Source organism: Maylandia zebra, linkage group LG3, assembly GCF_041146795.1.
Source record: "Maylandia zebra isolate NMK-2024a linkage group LG3, Mzebra_GT3a, whole genome shotgun sequence".
NCBI classification, from domain to species: Eukaryota; Metazoa; Chordata; class Actinopteri; order Cichliformes; family Cichlidae; genus Maylandia; species Maylandia zebra.
In genome coordinates this window covers 52811250-52828218 of record NC_135169.1, presented here as the reverse complement: position 1 = coordinate 52828218, position 16969 = coordinate 52811250, and the positions used below count along the sequence as shown (strand labels likewise).

Below are 16969 nucleotides of genomic sequence, written 5' to 3'. Positions count from 1 at the left end.
AGCTTCAGAGTTACTTGATTGCCAACATGTACCAGTTGATAGTACATGTTGGCTTGTAAAATCCTGACTATGACCGTGCTGTGCAATAGTCTCCCCACACATATCCTAAGTGTTACTGTCAGTCTATGAAGTCTAGGTTGGGTCAGCTCTGAATAAATATCAGAAATGTTGACAGGATTACAGATGAGTACAAAGGATTGGACTGTGGTGTTTTACTCAAAGAGAGAGCTGTCATCTGAACTATTCAAAGTTTAAACCATGTAATCTAAATTTAATCGTTTTTCATTTGTAATCTGTGCCATTTGGGTAATTTATAATTGATTATTTCATATTACATGTAAACCGTTTTACTGTGGGTCACGTGATAAGATTAGCCTGAAGATTTGAAGGTGATGTTTCCCACTACCTGACCTTGGGCCGAGTTTTCTCTGTGGATTCGTCAGTACTTGTTCAGTTCAGACACTGAATTTAGACTCAAATTTCTTCTTGGTTTGAATGCTTTAAACCAGGGGCAGAAAGATCAATGTGCTCAAAGACGCACCAAATATTTTATTCTCATTGTGCGACTGAAGTTAAGTGGTTCGAATCCACTTAACGGCTACCCTGAGGTACCCCTGAGCAAGGTACCGTCCCTACACACTGCTCCCCGGGCGCCTGCTTAGTGGGCTGCCCACTGCTTCACTGAGTGAATGGGTCAAATGCAGAGAAAAACAAGTAATTTCCCCATGGGGATCAATAAAGTATCCATTATTATTATTATTATTATTATTATTATTATTATTAAGTCAGGGTCTGTGGAGTTTGCATAGAACTGCTACCTATTCTATCCATGTGCGTCTCAGTGAGGCACGGTTAAGTCAAAGTAGCCACATTTACACTGGAAGTTAGAACAAGTATTGTTTACAGAGTTTCGTGGAGTACCCGAACAGTAAGACGAAAGTCTTCCAAGTCGCTGATTGGCCACCTGATGATACTGAGTTTTATTTTGAAACTGTCGACCGGAAAAGCTGTTTGGCTGTTCCGTCCTGACGCTCTCAGCTGTACGTGACATATTAAAGAGGCTGGAGCATCGCTAGGCTCCGGCTGTGTGTTCAACGCAGAGCCGAAGAAGAGCAACGACGCGTCGGGTCACACTCCGGGAGCACAGAGATGGCCAAGCCGCTGACAGACCAAGACAGGAGGAAGCAGATCTCGGTGCGGGGCCTGGCCGGGGTGGAGAACGTTGCGGACCTAAAAACTAACTTCAACCGGCACCTCCATTTCACCCTGGTCAAGGATCGGAATGTGGCCACCAAACGGGACTACTACTTCGCCTTGGCAAACACGGTCCGAGATCACCTGGTGGGCCGCTGGATCCGAACGCAGCAGCATTACTACGAGAAGGACCCCAAAGTAAGCAACCGGGTGCACTGCAGTCGAGCACAGCTGATCGGAGGCCTGGGGGAAGGGAGGGGATGCGGGTTCGTGATGCGGATGTCAGCAGTGATGGCTGCGGCTTGTAACAGCGTTGCTCTTCGTATCCATTTATAGTCACGTTCGCTCTGACCGTGAGTCGTGTGTGTGTGTGTGTGTGTGTGTGTGTGTGTGTGTGTGTGTGTGTGTGTGTGTCCCGGCAGCTCCGCTCTTATGAGATGTTACGCAACGTCATCCGCAGCTGTCTCACCTTCACCTGACCTCTGCTGTACCTCGCTCACTCATGTGCGTCCACACGGGCGGGCTTGGGGCCAACCAGACATAGCTCACGTAAACGCATGTCCGCCATCCATCTCTCCACCCCCTCTCCTCTCACCAAAGCGCAAAATGACCTAAAGGCCTTGAGCAGGCAGCGAGAACTGAGCCCTCAGAGCTGCTGCATAGCCCCTTTTGCATTAGTACCCACTCTGATCAGCTCGCCACTGTTTTATTACCTACTGGGCTGGGGTTCCTTGAGGAGGGGGCTGCCCTCACGGGCTCACAGCTCTGATAACTGCGTCACTAAGACTGCATACCACTGCCACGGCCCGAGACCCCGCTGTGCTCCAGCCTGGTTGTTCAGACGGCTATGTCTTGTCCTCCTCCAGCTTATTGACCGGTGTTGTGCCAAAAAGTGATTGTCTGCCAAAAACTGATTTCCGGTATTTGCCAAAAACTGATTGCTCGTATTTAAACTGCTATAAGTAACTTGTTGGCCTATAATATGTGAAACATATGTCAAATTCATCCCTCATGGATGACACAAAGTCATATTGAGCCACAAACAACATTCGTGTAACAAGGTAGAAGCCGCAATCAGTTTTTGGCAGCGACTTTTATAGAACCTTTATTTATGCAGTTAAAAAAATCTCATTAACATTAAAAATGTCTTTTGTAAGAGTAAGACAGCAGAAATGGCAGCAAATATTACAATAGTTCTGTAAAAATATTTTAAGTGGGGATAAAGGACCGGATTGGTTATAATGTGAGTACAATAACACAGAGTTATAAAGATACTTGAAAAAACAGATAATCTTTTAATTCTATATATTACCCCTTTGTAAACGCTGTTCACCGAAGTCTATTTACCAACATACGTAAAGATATTACACATAAAAAATACACAGAAACATTGGAAATCACTTTTTGGCACAACACCGGCTTTCAGGGAGGCCTTCATAGTCAAAAGATGCTGATCTGCTGTGCATAAAAGTATGAAGTGATTCTTTTCAAAGCATGCAAAATGTTAGATGATGATGATTCGTTGAATTTTCAGTAAAGAAGTTCTGGTTCTCTGGAACCTGAGGTTCAGGGTGAGCATTGCATTCAGCTGCTGCACTCTGGTGACTTTTCCTGTGACCGTGTGGCGTGGTGCACTTGGAACAGCTGTCACATTTCTATACACTGAGTCAATGTGCTGCTGACTCTCAGCACTCTTAAAGTGGTGCTCAGTTAGACGTCAGACATGGAGGTCAGTGTTAGACGATACATATGCTGTGACAAAGAACGAAGGAGCCATGCCAGTGTGACCTACCCTGCTGACCTCTGCATGTCTCAGTCACTTCGGTCTACACATGCTTCTCATGCTGGAGCCGTATCAGAATGTCAGAAGCTTTGTTCTCTGTACCAGACTTGTAATGCTGCTTCTCTGAAGTGAAACGGTGTCATTGCCTGCAGTTGCTCTGCTGCTGTCTTGTCCTAGAGATCACGTGGCCGGGCCATGGGGCGCATACTGTGTGTAGTGATGGGCAGATGAAGCCCCATGAAGCACTGAAGCTTTTCATCCAATTGGTTCACCCCAACGCGAAGCTTCATGAAGCTTCATTTGCTCTAGCAGGACACCTACTGGACGTAAAAATAATAGCTGGCATGAATTTGAAGAGTGTGGCCTTTTGCACACAGCCTGTAAATGTCAACAACAAAAGGAGTGTGTAAAACATGTATATTGTAGTGATGGCAGTATACTGTGTATATTTATACTGGCAGTATGGGAAATGATTATTTGGAAATGCTTGAAATGGAAATGATCATTTACTGTGAGGTGAGGTGTGGTTGGGGTGTGGACAGTGGTTGTGCTTTTGTAACGTTGAGGTATGGACAGCTACACACTGAGGCTTTGAGCCTCAGTCCTGCCTGTTCACATTTTATTCTGTAAAAACTAAATTTTCACTGCTTTTATGACCTTTTTAGTGGGGAGAACATAGCTAGGATTTAATGATTTAACAAATCTTTTGAATCCTTTGTCCTCCACAATGCTAAATGGCTGGGAGTCCTCAATCACCATGCTGACCAGGTCTTCATCTATTTGAGATTGTTCTCCTGAGGAAAGACAATAAAGATAAAGCACAAATATAAATATCACACACGTAACTTATAACAGTTGTATAATATTGTTATATCATTTAGTAACATTACTGCATGCTATATTATCATGGCATTTGATGGCTCACCTGGTCTTGCTCCACAATCGGTGTCCCCCTTATTCTCATGCAAAGCTCTGTAGTGCCTAAGCATGGATGAGGTGTTGTTGTTATATCCCAGCTCCCTGGCACATAGAAAACACTTCACCTTGTACAAAAGTCAAGACAGCTCAACATAAATTGTATTGCACCATCAGTATCATGAAAATACATCTTCTGTAGAAATTTACATACCTTGTTGGGAGGAATAAGATCAAAATGTTCCCACACAGGGGAGGACATCCTCCTCTTCTTAGCTGGCTCTATTCTCTCCTGACTTTCTCTCCTCACTCTCATAAACCTCCAAACGGTCTCCAAACTCTCACTAACCGCAACTCTCCATCAAACACCCACATTGTGAATGAAGTCTGAGGGGTTTATATCGCTGTCATATCTCGCGGCAAAGTTCGAACCACTTCATGAACCAGTCACGTGGTACAGCCGGGCAGCGAGGCTTCGGACGTCATCATTTTCAGCTCCTCCCATAAATGAAGCAAGCCTCGATACGCGCTTCGCGGAAACGCCCCCTCCATTACTCGACACACGCTCCGAAGCCTCGATACAGAACGTCCCATCACTAACTGTGTGCTTTATTGTCAATAACCTGACTCTGTTTCAGAGTTTCATCCAGTCATATTTGTGTTGTTGCCTTTGGAAATATTTTTGCATACAGATGTAAAAGTGCAATAACTGAAAGGAAATTCAAACTACCAGCAGCTCAGGATCAGGTGGAAGTGGAATAAAAAGCCATTTTGCTCTGTTTTCTTGCAGCGCGTCTACTACCTCTCCTTGGAGTTTTACATGGGCCGTACTCTGCAGAACACCATGGTGAATCTGGCCTTGGAGAATGCCTGCGATGAAGCCACATACCAGGTGAGGGTAATACAGCACGCTTCCAACAGAAACAAAATCAAATCAACCCACACTGATGCAGAGAGGCTTCCACATCCTCAAGCAATGGCTGAATAAAGTGAGAGGGATGACCAGAGATATTATAGATTTGTAATTAGTTTTTACTTTTATTTTGACTTCCTGTTTTTAATTCAGTTTAGTTTCAGTGAGTTCATGAATGAATCTTTAGTGTTAATGAATTTTTTATTAATTTAAATTTGAAGGAAAAAAAATTGAAGATGTCGTTTTACAAGATCCCGCAAAAGTTTTTAAGTCCATGCACTTCCAGGTCAGTCTGAGACCTTGGAAACAACCATAGCAATGAGAGACGCACTTGCGGGAGACACTCACAGATTTTTAGTTGGAGCTTGGCTTTACTGTCAATAACACTCAGCCAGACAGTGAAGCTCTAATGTTCATTGCCGTTAACGTGGGAGGAGTGATTAACAGCTCTGTCCTGCAGTACTCACAGCTGATCCACACCTTACTGTGCGTGTGCTCATGTTCTTTAGCTGGGTTTGGACATGGAGGAGCTGCAGGACATTGAAGAAGATGCTGGCCTAGGCAATGGAGGCCTTGGACGCCTGGCTGGTGAGCTCCTGATTGGCTGCTGACAAATGGTGATGTGAAGCACAGCCGTGTCTAACAGCGCTCCCGTTTCCACAGCTTGTTTCCTGGACTCCATGGCCTCTCTGGGTCTGGCTGCTTATGGATATGGCATCCGGTATGAGTTCGGCATTTTCAACCAGAAAATTGTCAGTGGCTGGCAGGTATGTTCACCCGGTGCTGTGTATGCACTTAAAGCACCTTTGCACTACAGTCATACTGAATAAGATTAGCCAGACAAAAGCGCCCTCTGTGATGGTAGCAGAGGGTGTTGCATGATGGACCCGTCACAGTTTGTTTACACAAGATATGGGTGATGCTGATTAAAAGGAGCATTAATAGGATTATTAGGAGGATTATTCGGAGCACAGAACGTGGCAAAGTGAGAGAATTTGATGGACCGTCTGTTCACTCTGTAGTCTTAGTGGAAATGGAGTTATAGTCAGAGTACCGTCTTGAAACTCCAGTGTTTGTTGTGTTTGGACAGGACGGTCTGCTGATGTAGTTTTTGTCATATAAGCAGCATATAAGTGCTCAAATATGAGACTTTTAAGGACTTTTTTCATATTTTAACTAGTTTTAAACAGGAAGATGCCATCTGGTATTTCCACAGGTGGAAGAAGCCGATGACTGGCTGCGTTATGGGAATCCCTGGGAGAAGGCTCGGCCCGAGTACATGCGCCCTGTCCACTTCTATGGCCGCGTGGAGCACACAGCTGATGGAGTGAAGTGGGTTGACACGCAGGTTGGTACCAGGTCGTTACTGTATACTCTTAATAGAAAGTACTGAGACTGTCACATTTTCTTTGACACCTCTAATTGTGTATGCTACTACTACTATTATTATTGGGTAACAAAGACTACAGTTTAACGAGGATACGGGGTAAAGACAAACCCCTCAACTTGCTGTAATTATCTAATACACGCGTTTTTTGGTTATAGTAGTTTAAAAAATTGAGTTAAACAGTGGCTGGATCAGGTTAAATGCACTGGGACTGTATGCATTAGTAACATTTGCATGCAGCAGGTCAGTCCTGTGTCTCTAGTGTCTGTCTGTAGTCTCTCTCAGGGGTTGAGGGGGAGGGAGAGCAGATCCTCTGTTAATCGTAAGGTTGGTGCTTCAGTCAGCATGCCAAAGATCCTTGGGCAAGATACTAACCCCAAGTTTCTCTCCGATGTATCCATCACAGTGTGAAGTAGCACTTTTGTAGAAACACATAGAAAAAAAGTGCTGGTTTGAATGAGGTGAGTAATAAAGTACCTGGAGTGCTCGGGTAGAGTAGAAACATGCTACATAAGAACCAGTGCAGGTGCCATTTAGTTGCACAGCTGATATACAGTTGAAAGGTTGGTAATGTTGTGTGAAGCAGGACTTTTTCCCACAGTGCCAAATCACACATTTGTGCATTTGTATTGTAAGATGAAGACCTTATGATAATACAGAGAGAACGGCAACAGTCAGAAAACTCGCTGTGAGCAAGCTCTTGGTGACGATGAGAAGGAAAAACATCTTTTTAAAGTAAGAACCCTGCGTCTGAACCAGGCTCAGTGAGGGGCATCAGTCTGCCCAGTGATTTGGGGAAAGTGGGACAAAGATGCACCGTAATCTTCAGATGTGGTTACACTCATGGCAGTAGTAATGACCATGGCAGTAGAAGAATGCAGGGTGGAGAGAGTCCCGTCACTTGTTCTCTGCATCAGAGAAGGTTGAATGCAAACAACAGTAACAGATATGAATGCTTTCTGGTAGCTTCCAGCTCAGTATCTGTGCCTCGGGAATATGTGAAGGATTAGAGAGTTCAGCTCTTCATGTCTCCCCGATGAACACCTCAGTTTGCCTGAAGATGTCTGAACCCAGGAACCTTGCACTGTGGTATTCCCTCACATTCCCTGTAATGGTACCTGGGACGGATGATTTGTATTTGCCCTGCAGCCCCATCTCAGTCTAGTTGGCTTGTCCTGTGGTCTGTGACATCATCCCTGACAGTAAATCAGCAGACTGTAGTTTAAACACTCAGAAATGATGAAGTGTGTGTGTTCCAGGTGGTTCTGGCTCTTCCCTATGACACTCCAGTCCCCGGCTACAGAAACAACATAGTTAATACGATGAGGCTGTGGTCTGCAAAGGCGCCCTGTGACTTTAACCTGAAAGACTGTGAGTACTGCCCTCTGCTCACATCACTCTGTGAAAAGTAGAACCAGCAGACATGGACTGCTCTTCTTGCTGTTGTCCCACAGTTAATGTTGGAGGCTACATTCAAGCTGTGCTCGATAGAAACCTCGCTGAGAACATCTCCAGAGTGCTCTACCCCAATGACAATGTGAGTGGATTTACAGCTGCACTTCTTATTTATTTGAACCTTTACTTCGTTCACATGAACTAGTGGATGGTGCTGTGCGTGACATTGAGAGTATTTGCTCATCTGCTTTCACACACGTATGAACTTCAGCGACATCCCATTCTTAATCCCTAAAGTGTAATATGATGTCAGCCCACCCTCTGCTGCTATAACAGCTCCAACTCTTCTAGCTTTCCTCAAGGTTCAGGAGTGTGTTTATCCCTGTGCCAGGTGACATTTTTCCTTATCTGTCCAGTGTTTTTAAAAGTTAAGATTGACCAAACTCCTGCAATGATTGCATTTGGGACTTGGAAATAAGCACAGGGTCTGCAAAGGGCACAAAAACGTCTCTTAGTGCAGAGGTTCCCGAAGTGTGGGGCCCACCTCTTAGGGGGGGGGGCACTAAGCCATTGCAGGGGGGAGGGGCACGGTATGAAAGAAAAAAAAAAAAAAAAAAGGAACGCTTGGACGCTGTTAGCATAATGGACAGGTTTTTGACGGGGCTCCCACACAAACGCAAAGCAGGAAATGAAGCATCGCTGAATATGTTTCCAAACCAACTTCATTCTAAGCCAAAGACTAGAAAATATTGTGAAGCATATCTTCCCTTTGGTTTTACCTCCACAAGTGCCGAGGTAGGTCTCCCCTGCAGAATTGGTTTTCCCTCCGTCAGGAGCAGCGCTGGGCTCTCCAAATCACGGACAAACAGTATCCCACATTCTTGATTTTTAGTTCACGAACACTTGTTGTAATGACCAACTACTCCTGACATTTTGGAGATGTTAGCTCTTTATACAGTAAAGTTGCAGTGAGATACAAATAATATCAGGCCGTTCCTGCCACGATTTGTTCCCTTGGTTCAAATCACGGACTAACCTGATGATTTCCTCCTCCTGAGCTGCTCTCTTTTTCTGTGCTTCTTCCATAATAATGTCAGCGGGTGTACCGGCAGCAGATTGATTGTAAGCATTGAACTCTGGTGTAACAGCTCTTCATACTCTCCTTCAGTTCTTTGAAGGGAAGGAGCTGCGTCTGAAGCAGGAATACTTTGTCGTAGCTGCAACTCTTCAGGACATCATCCGTCGATTCAAAGCCTCAAAGTTTGGCTCCACAGAGTTTGTGCGGTTAGATCTTTCCACACTGCCAGACAAGGTGAGCTTGCTGTCATTCTGTGTTATTTGCTTCTCTTTTGTTTTTTACTTTCTCTTATTGATTTCTCCTAAAACTGATGATCATGAGTTTTCTGTTTTCTCTCCATGTGCAGGTGGCCATCCAGCTGAATGACACCCACCCTGCTCTGGCCATTCCTGAACTGATGAGGCTGCTGGTGGACATTGAGAAAGTGCCCTGGGAGAAGGTATCACATCGCAAACTCTTAACTTTTCCATCCAGTGTGCATCTGTAGTGAGTCTGTGGGACCCTAATGGTGTATTCAAGACTTCAAACTGAGCTGGAGACCATAAAGTCACTGGGAAAACGTTTAATGAGCTCTGCAAATAAGAAGTAGGTGCATTAGGAGTCGCTACCTGCCATTAAAACAGATGCAGTTTTCAGACTCTGGCTACGCTGATCAGCCCATATTTTATAGACGTTCTAGGATTCTTCGACCGGGATTCAGTCTCATTGTTTGTTTGTGTCCTTAGTGCTAACCTCAAACCAAGTCACTGATCAGCTAAAAAAGTGCTTTCACATTGGTTCACATTTTCTTTAGCACAGTTTCTTAAATGCTAACCTAGCTGCCTGTGGCTCTGGCCTCTGTGTCTAGGCCTGGGACATTGTGATCCGAACCTGTGCCTACACCAACCACACCGTGCTGCCTGAGGCACTGGAGCGCTGGCCCGTGGACCTCTTCCAAAACCTGCTGCCTCGACACCTCGACATCATTTACGAGATCAACAGGAGGCACCTGGAGGTATGAGGGGAGGATGTAATATTGGAGCTTTTCAGGCAATAAGGTGCCTGAAAAGCTTTGTGAGCAGAGAAAATGTGGTTCGTTCTTGAAGAATGAAACATTTTGTTTTATACGCACAGCGGTGAGTAATCTCAGAGTGTTTATCTTCACTCCTTCAGCGCATCTCGAAGCTTTACCCAGGGGACACTGACCGCATATGTAGAATGTCCCTGATTGAGGAAGGAGATGTGAAGAAAATCAACATGGCTCATCTTTGTATTGTGGGCTCTCACGCAGTCAACGGAGTGGCCCGTATCCACTCAGATATCATCAAAAACACTGTGTAAGGAAACCTGTAGGAATCTAGCTGCATAACATGTTACAAAGATGTTTGGAAGTTTCTCTGACTGGTGTTCCACGTTCAGGTTCAAGGATTTTTACGAGGTTGACCCTCAGAAGTTTCAGAACAAGACCAACGGTATCACCCCCAGGCGCTGGCTGGTCATGTGCAACCCCGGTCTGGCTGAGGTCATCGCTGAGGTGGGTTAGTTATTTGTGAACGTTGTAAGTCTTTGTAGAGATCTTGCCTAACTCACCTGCTTAACCTCCAGAAAATTGGAGAGGATTACATCCGTGACCTGGACCAGCTGAAGAAGCTTCTGGACTTTGTGAATGATGACGCTTTCATCCGGGACGTAGCCAAAATCAAACAAGTGAGAGCTTAAAATGCCAAAAGTAAAATGCACTCTGTTTGCGTGCTTCTTTTTACACCCTCTGTCTGAACTTTCAGGAGAACAAGATGAAGTTTGCAGCGCATCTTGAAGCGCACTACAAGGTGAAGATCAACCCCAGCTCCATGTTTGATGTGCAGGTGAAGAGGATCCACGAGTATAAAAGGCAGCTACTCAACTGCCTGCATATCATCACACTGTACAACCGTGGGTGCTGCTGAGCTTTAACTCTGAATCCAGACTTGTCTTCTGTTTAACAAACAAACAAGCAAACAAACAGTCTTTCTCTCTGATCAGGCATTAAGAACGAGGCCAACAAGCAGTGGACACCCAGAACGATCATGATTGGAGGAAAGGTGAGCAGCAATATTCCTAAAAGTTTAATGTGGTCAGAAGAAAGCCTGTCATGGAAGCAGTTTATTCCCACACCCACTGCACTTCACACTACATCAAATCCAGCCTTATCTAGTATGTGTCTGGGCCACTTTGACACAGCCAGTCATAAACATGGCTGTCCATCTGTCTGCACATGGATGTTGTTGCATCAGAGAAGCTGCTTGTAGACATCTGTCTCACCAAGCAGGACCTTTCTTCTTCTTCTACACTAACCTCATTCAGTAGTGTTTATTCACCTGTAGTTTATATACTGCTGTGACAGGACAGGCTATGAAACTGTGATGATTTAGAAGTACCTCTGGAGGAAAATTGAGCATGATTGAGTTGAGCTGCACGTCTTGGACGAGTTGAAGCTAGCTGTTAGCCACTACGAATTTAACACCTGTTTTTGAACTTTGAGGGTGTGGTGAGCCTCTTGGTTTCCCAGCATGTGCCTTCTGCGTTTCTAGGCTGCTCCAGGATACCACACTGCCAAGATGATCATCAAGCTGATCACGTCCATCGGAGATATCGTTAATAATGACCCCGTGGTGGGAGATCGCCTTAAAGTCATCTTCCTGGAGAACTACCGCGTCACACTGGCTGAGAAGAGTAATAAGTTTTTGACTGTGTCTTACTGTAAATAAGTGATGTATAATATCACTTATTTACACTACAGCTGGATAAACCTGATCTTTTATGTTGGGTCATTCTCTGTTGGGACAGTAGCACATAAAGCTGACTCCACTGTATTCCGTGTGTCTCCTCTGTGCAGTCATCCCTGCGGCTGACCTGTCTGAGCAGATTTCCACAGCAGGTACTGAGGCCTCGGGCACAGGGAACATGAAGTTCATGCTGAATGGCGCCCTCACCATTGGCACCATGGATGGTGCCAACGTGGAAATGGCAGAGGAGGCTGGAGAGGAGAATCTGTTCATCTTTGGTATGAGGGTGCACGATGTGGAGGCTCTGGACAAGAAGGGGTGAGTTTTAAAATGGTCTTGGTTCAGAGGTGTGCGTGCGTGCGTGTGTGTGTGTACACATCCACAACATCAGGGATAAGTGAGATGCTTGGCTACAACAACCAAAAGGAGACTAGAGGCCAAGATCTAGGTAGCATAGAGGGATGTTAGCCAACTTCAGTTGCAGAAAGGTAACTAAGAAGTACAGCAAAGTGTCCATACCTGAGGCCTTGGAAACAGCTGCTAAAGATTCACAGCCTTGGCCAGCCGCTTGAAGAAGTATACCTGACAAACAATATGAGAACAGCACCACCGAGGCTGGGGGCTTTTTTCCATAGGCGAGCGGAGCAATACTGGAAGAGCATATGGGAGAAAGATGCAATGCTCAGCAGCCAGTGGATCTAAGAGCAAGTAGTTACTTTATTGCTTAGTTACTTTTTTTTAATAACATGATACACAACCCGAGTATAAGGCAACAGACCTTTCAGCCCATTTCTATTTTTTCTGCATAATCCATCATATTAAACTGAATCAAATGAAAAAGTCTCTTTAAAACTTGTTTTATTAGTTTATTAGTTATCTTTTAACTTTATGCATCAAGTAAAAATGTAATTATATGCAACAATCTTTGACTGGAAGAAATGTGTTTAACATTTAAACCTATTTCCTGCATAATCCAGCAGATAAAATAATGTTTTGGGTTTCTACTCTTTCAAATAGATGCGAGTAAAAACAGCAGAAAATAAATAAAATCAAAGACTCAGCAGCTCTTAAATCTATTGTCACCTGTTTAGCTGGAGTGGGGTGGGTGGAGGTTTGCCCACAGCTGTCCTGTCAGTGGGAGGATCCGGGGGTTTCTGTGTGAATGTCACATTCCCGTGGCAGCGTGCTCGCTGCTCGCTCAGAGTTGAAGTTTAATTTTTCGCTGTAGAAAGAAGTTTTCTTCCCACACAGCGTGAACAGCAGACGCTGATGTTTTTGTCACTTTTTACAGAATCAAACTCAAAGTAATGTGATTACTTCCACGCTTTAATCGTTGCTTGGTCGTGCTCTCTCTGCACTCCATATTATCCATTGTTGATCTCCACACGTCTGTTGCTGCCACGGACGTCTTACGCTCGAAGATGTGGAGGGTGGAGGAAACGGTGGTCTCAGTGGTAATCGGAGCACTCGGTGCGGTGACTCCCAAGTTAGGCGAGTAGCTCCAGCAGATCCCGGGAACAACATCGGAGATCTCTGTCCAGAAGAGCGCAGTCCTGGGAACAGCTAAGATACTGTGCAGGAGCCTCGAGCTCCCAGGCCTCTGCTCAACTAGTTAGCTAAAGTAACTTAACCATGTAACGGCAGCTGAACAGTATCATCACATAATAATAAAACCGAAAAGTATTTTCCACCTGGGATGTTGTGCTTTTTAAAGCCCTGCTTTACCACCATGGAAACCACAGGAGTAACTTCCATCCACCGTCTGCTCTGTCCTGTGGAGCACAGCTAGCATCTCTGTGTTTTTCTGTCCTCAGCTACGACGCCGTGTCCTACTATAACCGTGTCCCCGAGCTGAAGCAGGCAGTGGACCAGATAGCAGGAGGCTTCTTCAGCCCCAGCCAGCCTGGCCTCTTCAAAGACCTCGTGAACATGCTGATGCACCATGACAGGTGAGCGCACGGTGGTCCCTAAACTCACGAGTGAGTACTTTGCATTCTAACTCACACTGTAGGCTCCAGTGATGTCGTGTCATTGCTGAGCAAACATGTGACTGACTTTCCCAGGCGTTAGACACGAGCTGAAGAGTGAACAATGCAGCTCACTGTTGAAACATTTTTATGTCCTGCAGGTTCAAGGTGTTTGCTGACTACGAAGACTACATCAGATGTCAGGAGAGAGTCAGCGCGCTCTACAAGGTATGCTCTGCTGCTAGTGAGGTCATGTACACAAGTATTGTCCAATAAATGACACCTGGCCTGTGACGCCTTCTCTATGTTAACAGAACCCTAAAGAGTGGACCAAGATGGTGATTCACAACATTGCTGGCTGTGGAAAATTCTCCAGTGACCGCACCATTTCTGAGTATGCCCGGGAAATCTGGGGAATGGAGCCCAGTCTGGAGAAGATCGCTGCTCCGGATGCCCCTCGCTAAACCAAACTACCTTCGTCCGTAGCTCAGCACGTGGTACGGCAGCCAGAGACGAACCCTGTAGCTTCTCACTGTGCACTGTGGCATTATTTCTTTACAGTAACGATCCCTGTACAACCTCAACCACTTCCAGTTCACCCTGTGCTAACTGGAGCTGAAATGGTCCACTGTGGATGTGTGACAAATTAAAGGAAAAAGCAGAACCTGCGACTCCCCAACTGAGGGCTGTGGAGGTATTTTGCCTCCATGGGTTTGATCCACTTTTCTCTTTTTAAGGGGAAAGATTGTTGATCCTGAAAAGAGAGGGAATGTGTTTTAGAAGTATGGTCTGCCATTAGTCCATTTCCAGAGAGTGGGAATCAGTGCCAAGGATTAAGGCTGTTGGCGTCCCCTTAATAAATTATTTCATCACTTGTTTTTCCTTTAACTTGTTACATGTCTTTATTTTTCTTTCTTCACCAGTAGCATCTGTATCACTTGTACAAGTACTACTAGGCACTGAGCTGTTTTATGTAAAGTGTAAACTGTAGGACACATAACAAGTACTGTTCATTTTATTATTTTTACTAGTAGTACTTGTACTCCACTAACCGCAGATTATGAGAAAACCGGGAATGTGTTTGGTCACTACAGGATAATTGAGGCCTGTCTTTAACAAGAGCTAGACTACATTCCCTCCTTCCAAAAGCCAGCATAACTGCAGATAAGCCCGAGTCCTGTCACTGTTCCTGACCAGTCACGTCTTCCATGGAAGAGTGTAGCCTCCCAGCAGTACTGTAACTAAAAAGCATGTACCCGTGTTTCAGCACATGACTATTTCACGTTCACTGTCCAACTGCTTGTCCAGTGTTGTACGATGTTAGCTGAATGTATTTGTGTGTTTTATTATAGTTGAAGTTTGGTAGCTGTGACATCCTGTCAGCATGTGTTGTCTTTGTGCTGTAGTCTGTTAGACATTGATGGTGCCTACTCTTTGCATACCTCTCTGGAATATGTGTGTACTCTCAGCTGTATTTGTGTGTAACATAGAAGAGTGATATTAAAAAGCATTTATAATCAACTTTTTGACTCCTGGAGTTAATGTGTAATTCTGTTTGAAGAACGATTGGAGCAAAAATGAGGAGAAAGGAAAACGATGCATTCAAGGAAAATGGTCCAACATCTGTGAAGGGACCAGCATTTAAAAGTGAAAACACACACACACACACACACACACACACACACACACACACACACACACACACACACACACACACACACACACACACACACACACACACACACTTTATCCTTTCATGCAATTCACACAATTTTCTGACTAAATCAACGACCAACTCCAATACTCTATTAGTTTATTTTGGTTTTCTCTTTTTCATTCCAAAGTGAGGAAGTTTGTCTTTTACAGCACAGTCAGCTTTTCCCTATTTTCTGAAATTCTGATATATGTTGGTCTTCCATGGTCTCTTGTGTTCTGGGGGCCTCTGGATGTCTGGAGTTTTGATCTCCTCCATACCCGCTTCACACCCTGGAGGACGGGGCTGTGGCCCCCCCACACTCCCTAGCAGATCATTACATGGAGAAACCTTTGGAATGCAAGCATGCTGATCCACACAGGTATGCACACATGGGTATTCACAGACGCGGACTAAAGCTTTCTTGGCTGCTGCCTCAAAGCACACTGTGCGCTGTCTATCTTGCGTGCTGCACAATATCGTTTATTATTTAGTAAATATTGATATCTATGGCTAGCTAGTTTATTGTGATGGTGCTTTGTTTTCTCTATTATTATGTTGCTCTTTGTTGTTTGCTGTCTCCTCTGTTTGTTTTTTTTGTTTGTTTGTTTTTTTTCTCCATACAGGTGACCCAGGAGTTCTTTTTTTTTTTTTTGTCTCTCTTCCCCCCCCTTCTCACCGTCTCTTCTCCCCTTTGGTTTTCTTTCTTTCTCTCCCCCTCTTTCTCTCATTCATTCCCCCTGTCCTATTTGTTATAAAAAAAAAAATAAATTAAAAAAAAAGAAATTCTGATATATTTTTTTCTTCCTATTTTTCATTAGCACTAACCTTTAAAGTCAGTTTCTAAAACTGACTCAACAGCAGTTGGACTGCCGATTAAACTTAGGACGTCACTTTAGTCTCGTGACTTGTTTGATACACAATTAGCTGCAGTTTTGCATATTTTTTTATATTTTTTATTTTTTTTTATTCTCCAGTCTTTCTCCTGAAATAGTCCACCCATACCTCCTCCAAGATAGTTCAGAGTTTACTACTCTCTACAAATTTCCAACAAACAGGAAGTGGGAAGCTGTATGTGTGTTTTAACAAATTCTTAATATATACCACAAAAACAATAAATGTACTTATTCTAGCATATTCTTATGTTATTATACTTATATTGTGGATTTCAGGAAGCACACAGCCCCACTCCCCCCCATCATCCTGAATGACACCCCCATCACCTCTGTGGACTCATTCCGCTTCCTGGGTACCACCATCACCCAGGACCTGAAGTGGGAGCCCACCATCACCTCCGTCATTAAGAAAGCCCAGCAGAGGATGTACTTCCTGAGGCAGCTGAAGAAATTCAACCTGCCAACACGGACGATGATGCAATTCTACACTGCAATCATCGAGTCCATCCTCACCTCCTCCATCACCGTGTGGTACGCTGGAGCCACTATCAGGGACAAACAGAGACTGCAGCGTGTTGTGCGCTCTGCTGAGAAGGTGATTGGCTGCAGACTCCCATCTCTGCAGGACCTGTACGCCTCCAGGACACTGGGGCGTGCAGCTCAGTCACAGCTGACCCTTCTCACCCTGGACACAGTCTGTTTGACCTGCTCCCCTCAGGCAGGAGGCTCCGGTCCATTCGCACCAGAACCTCTCGCCATAAGAACAGTTTCTTCCCCTCTGCTGTTGGACACATGAACAATAACTGTATGACTGTTCCAACCAGAAACACATGACCCTACGCTGTGTTCACTGCATCATTCCATGTTTGGCACTGATCACCACCTGCACTCATGTATATATCTATCTACTTAGCACTTTTAATTCTTATTTTTATTTTTATGTCTATTTAAGCGTTATTTATGACAGTATGTTTGCACTAAGTACCGCAGCAACTTCCTAATGT

General features: G+C 44.7%; 1 protein-coding gene across 1 annotated transcript; it reads left to right on the top strand.

The window, feature by feature from the left end:
* Positions 1 to 1019: 1019 nt before the first annotated feature.
* Positions 1020 to 14897, top strand: LOC101486021 (glycogen phosphorylase, muscle form). The gene is made up of 20 exons (XM_004576077.4): positions 1020 to 1392; positions 4683 to 4784; positions 5315 to 5393; positions 5469 to 5572; positions 6022 to 6153; positions 7452 to 7563; positions 7647 to 7729; positions 8756 to 8899; positions 9012 to 9104; positions 9513 to 9659; positions 9818 to 9981; positions 10064 to 10178; positions 10250 to 10351; positions 10429 to 10576; positions 10667 to 10725; positions 11215 to 11356; positions 11520 to 11727; positions 13224 to 13358; positions 13538 to 13604; positions 13691 to 14897. The coding sequence occupies exons 1-20, from the start codon at positions 1150 to 1152 to the stop codon at positions 13838 to 13840; spliced, it is 2529 nt and encodes an 842-aa protein (XP_004576134.2). The 5' UTR covers positions 1020 to 1149; the 3' UTR covers positions 13841 to 14897.
* The last annotated feature ends 2072 nt before the right edge of the window (positions 14898 to 16969 follow it).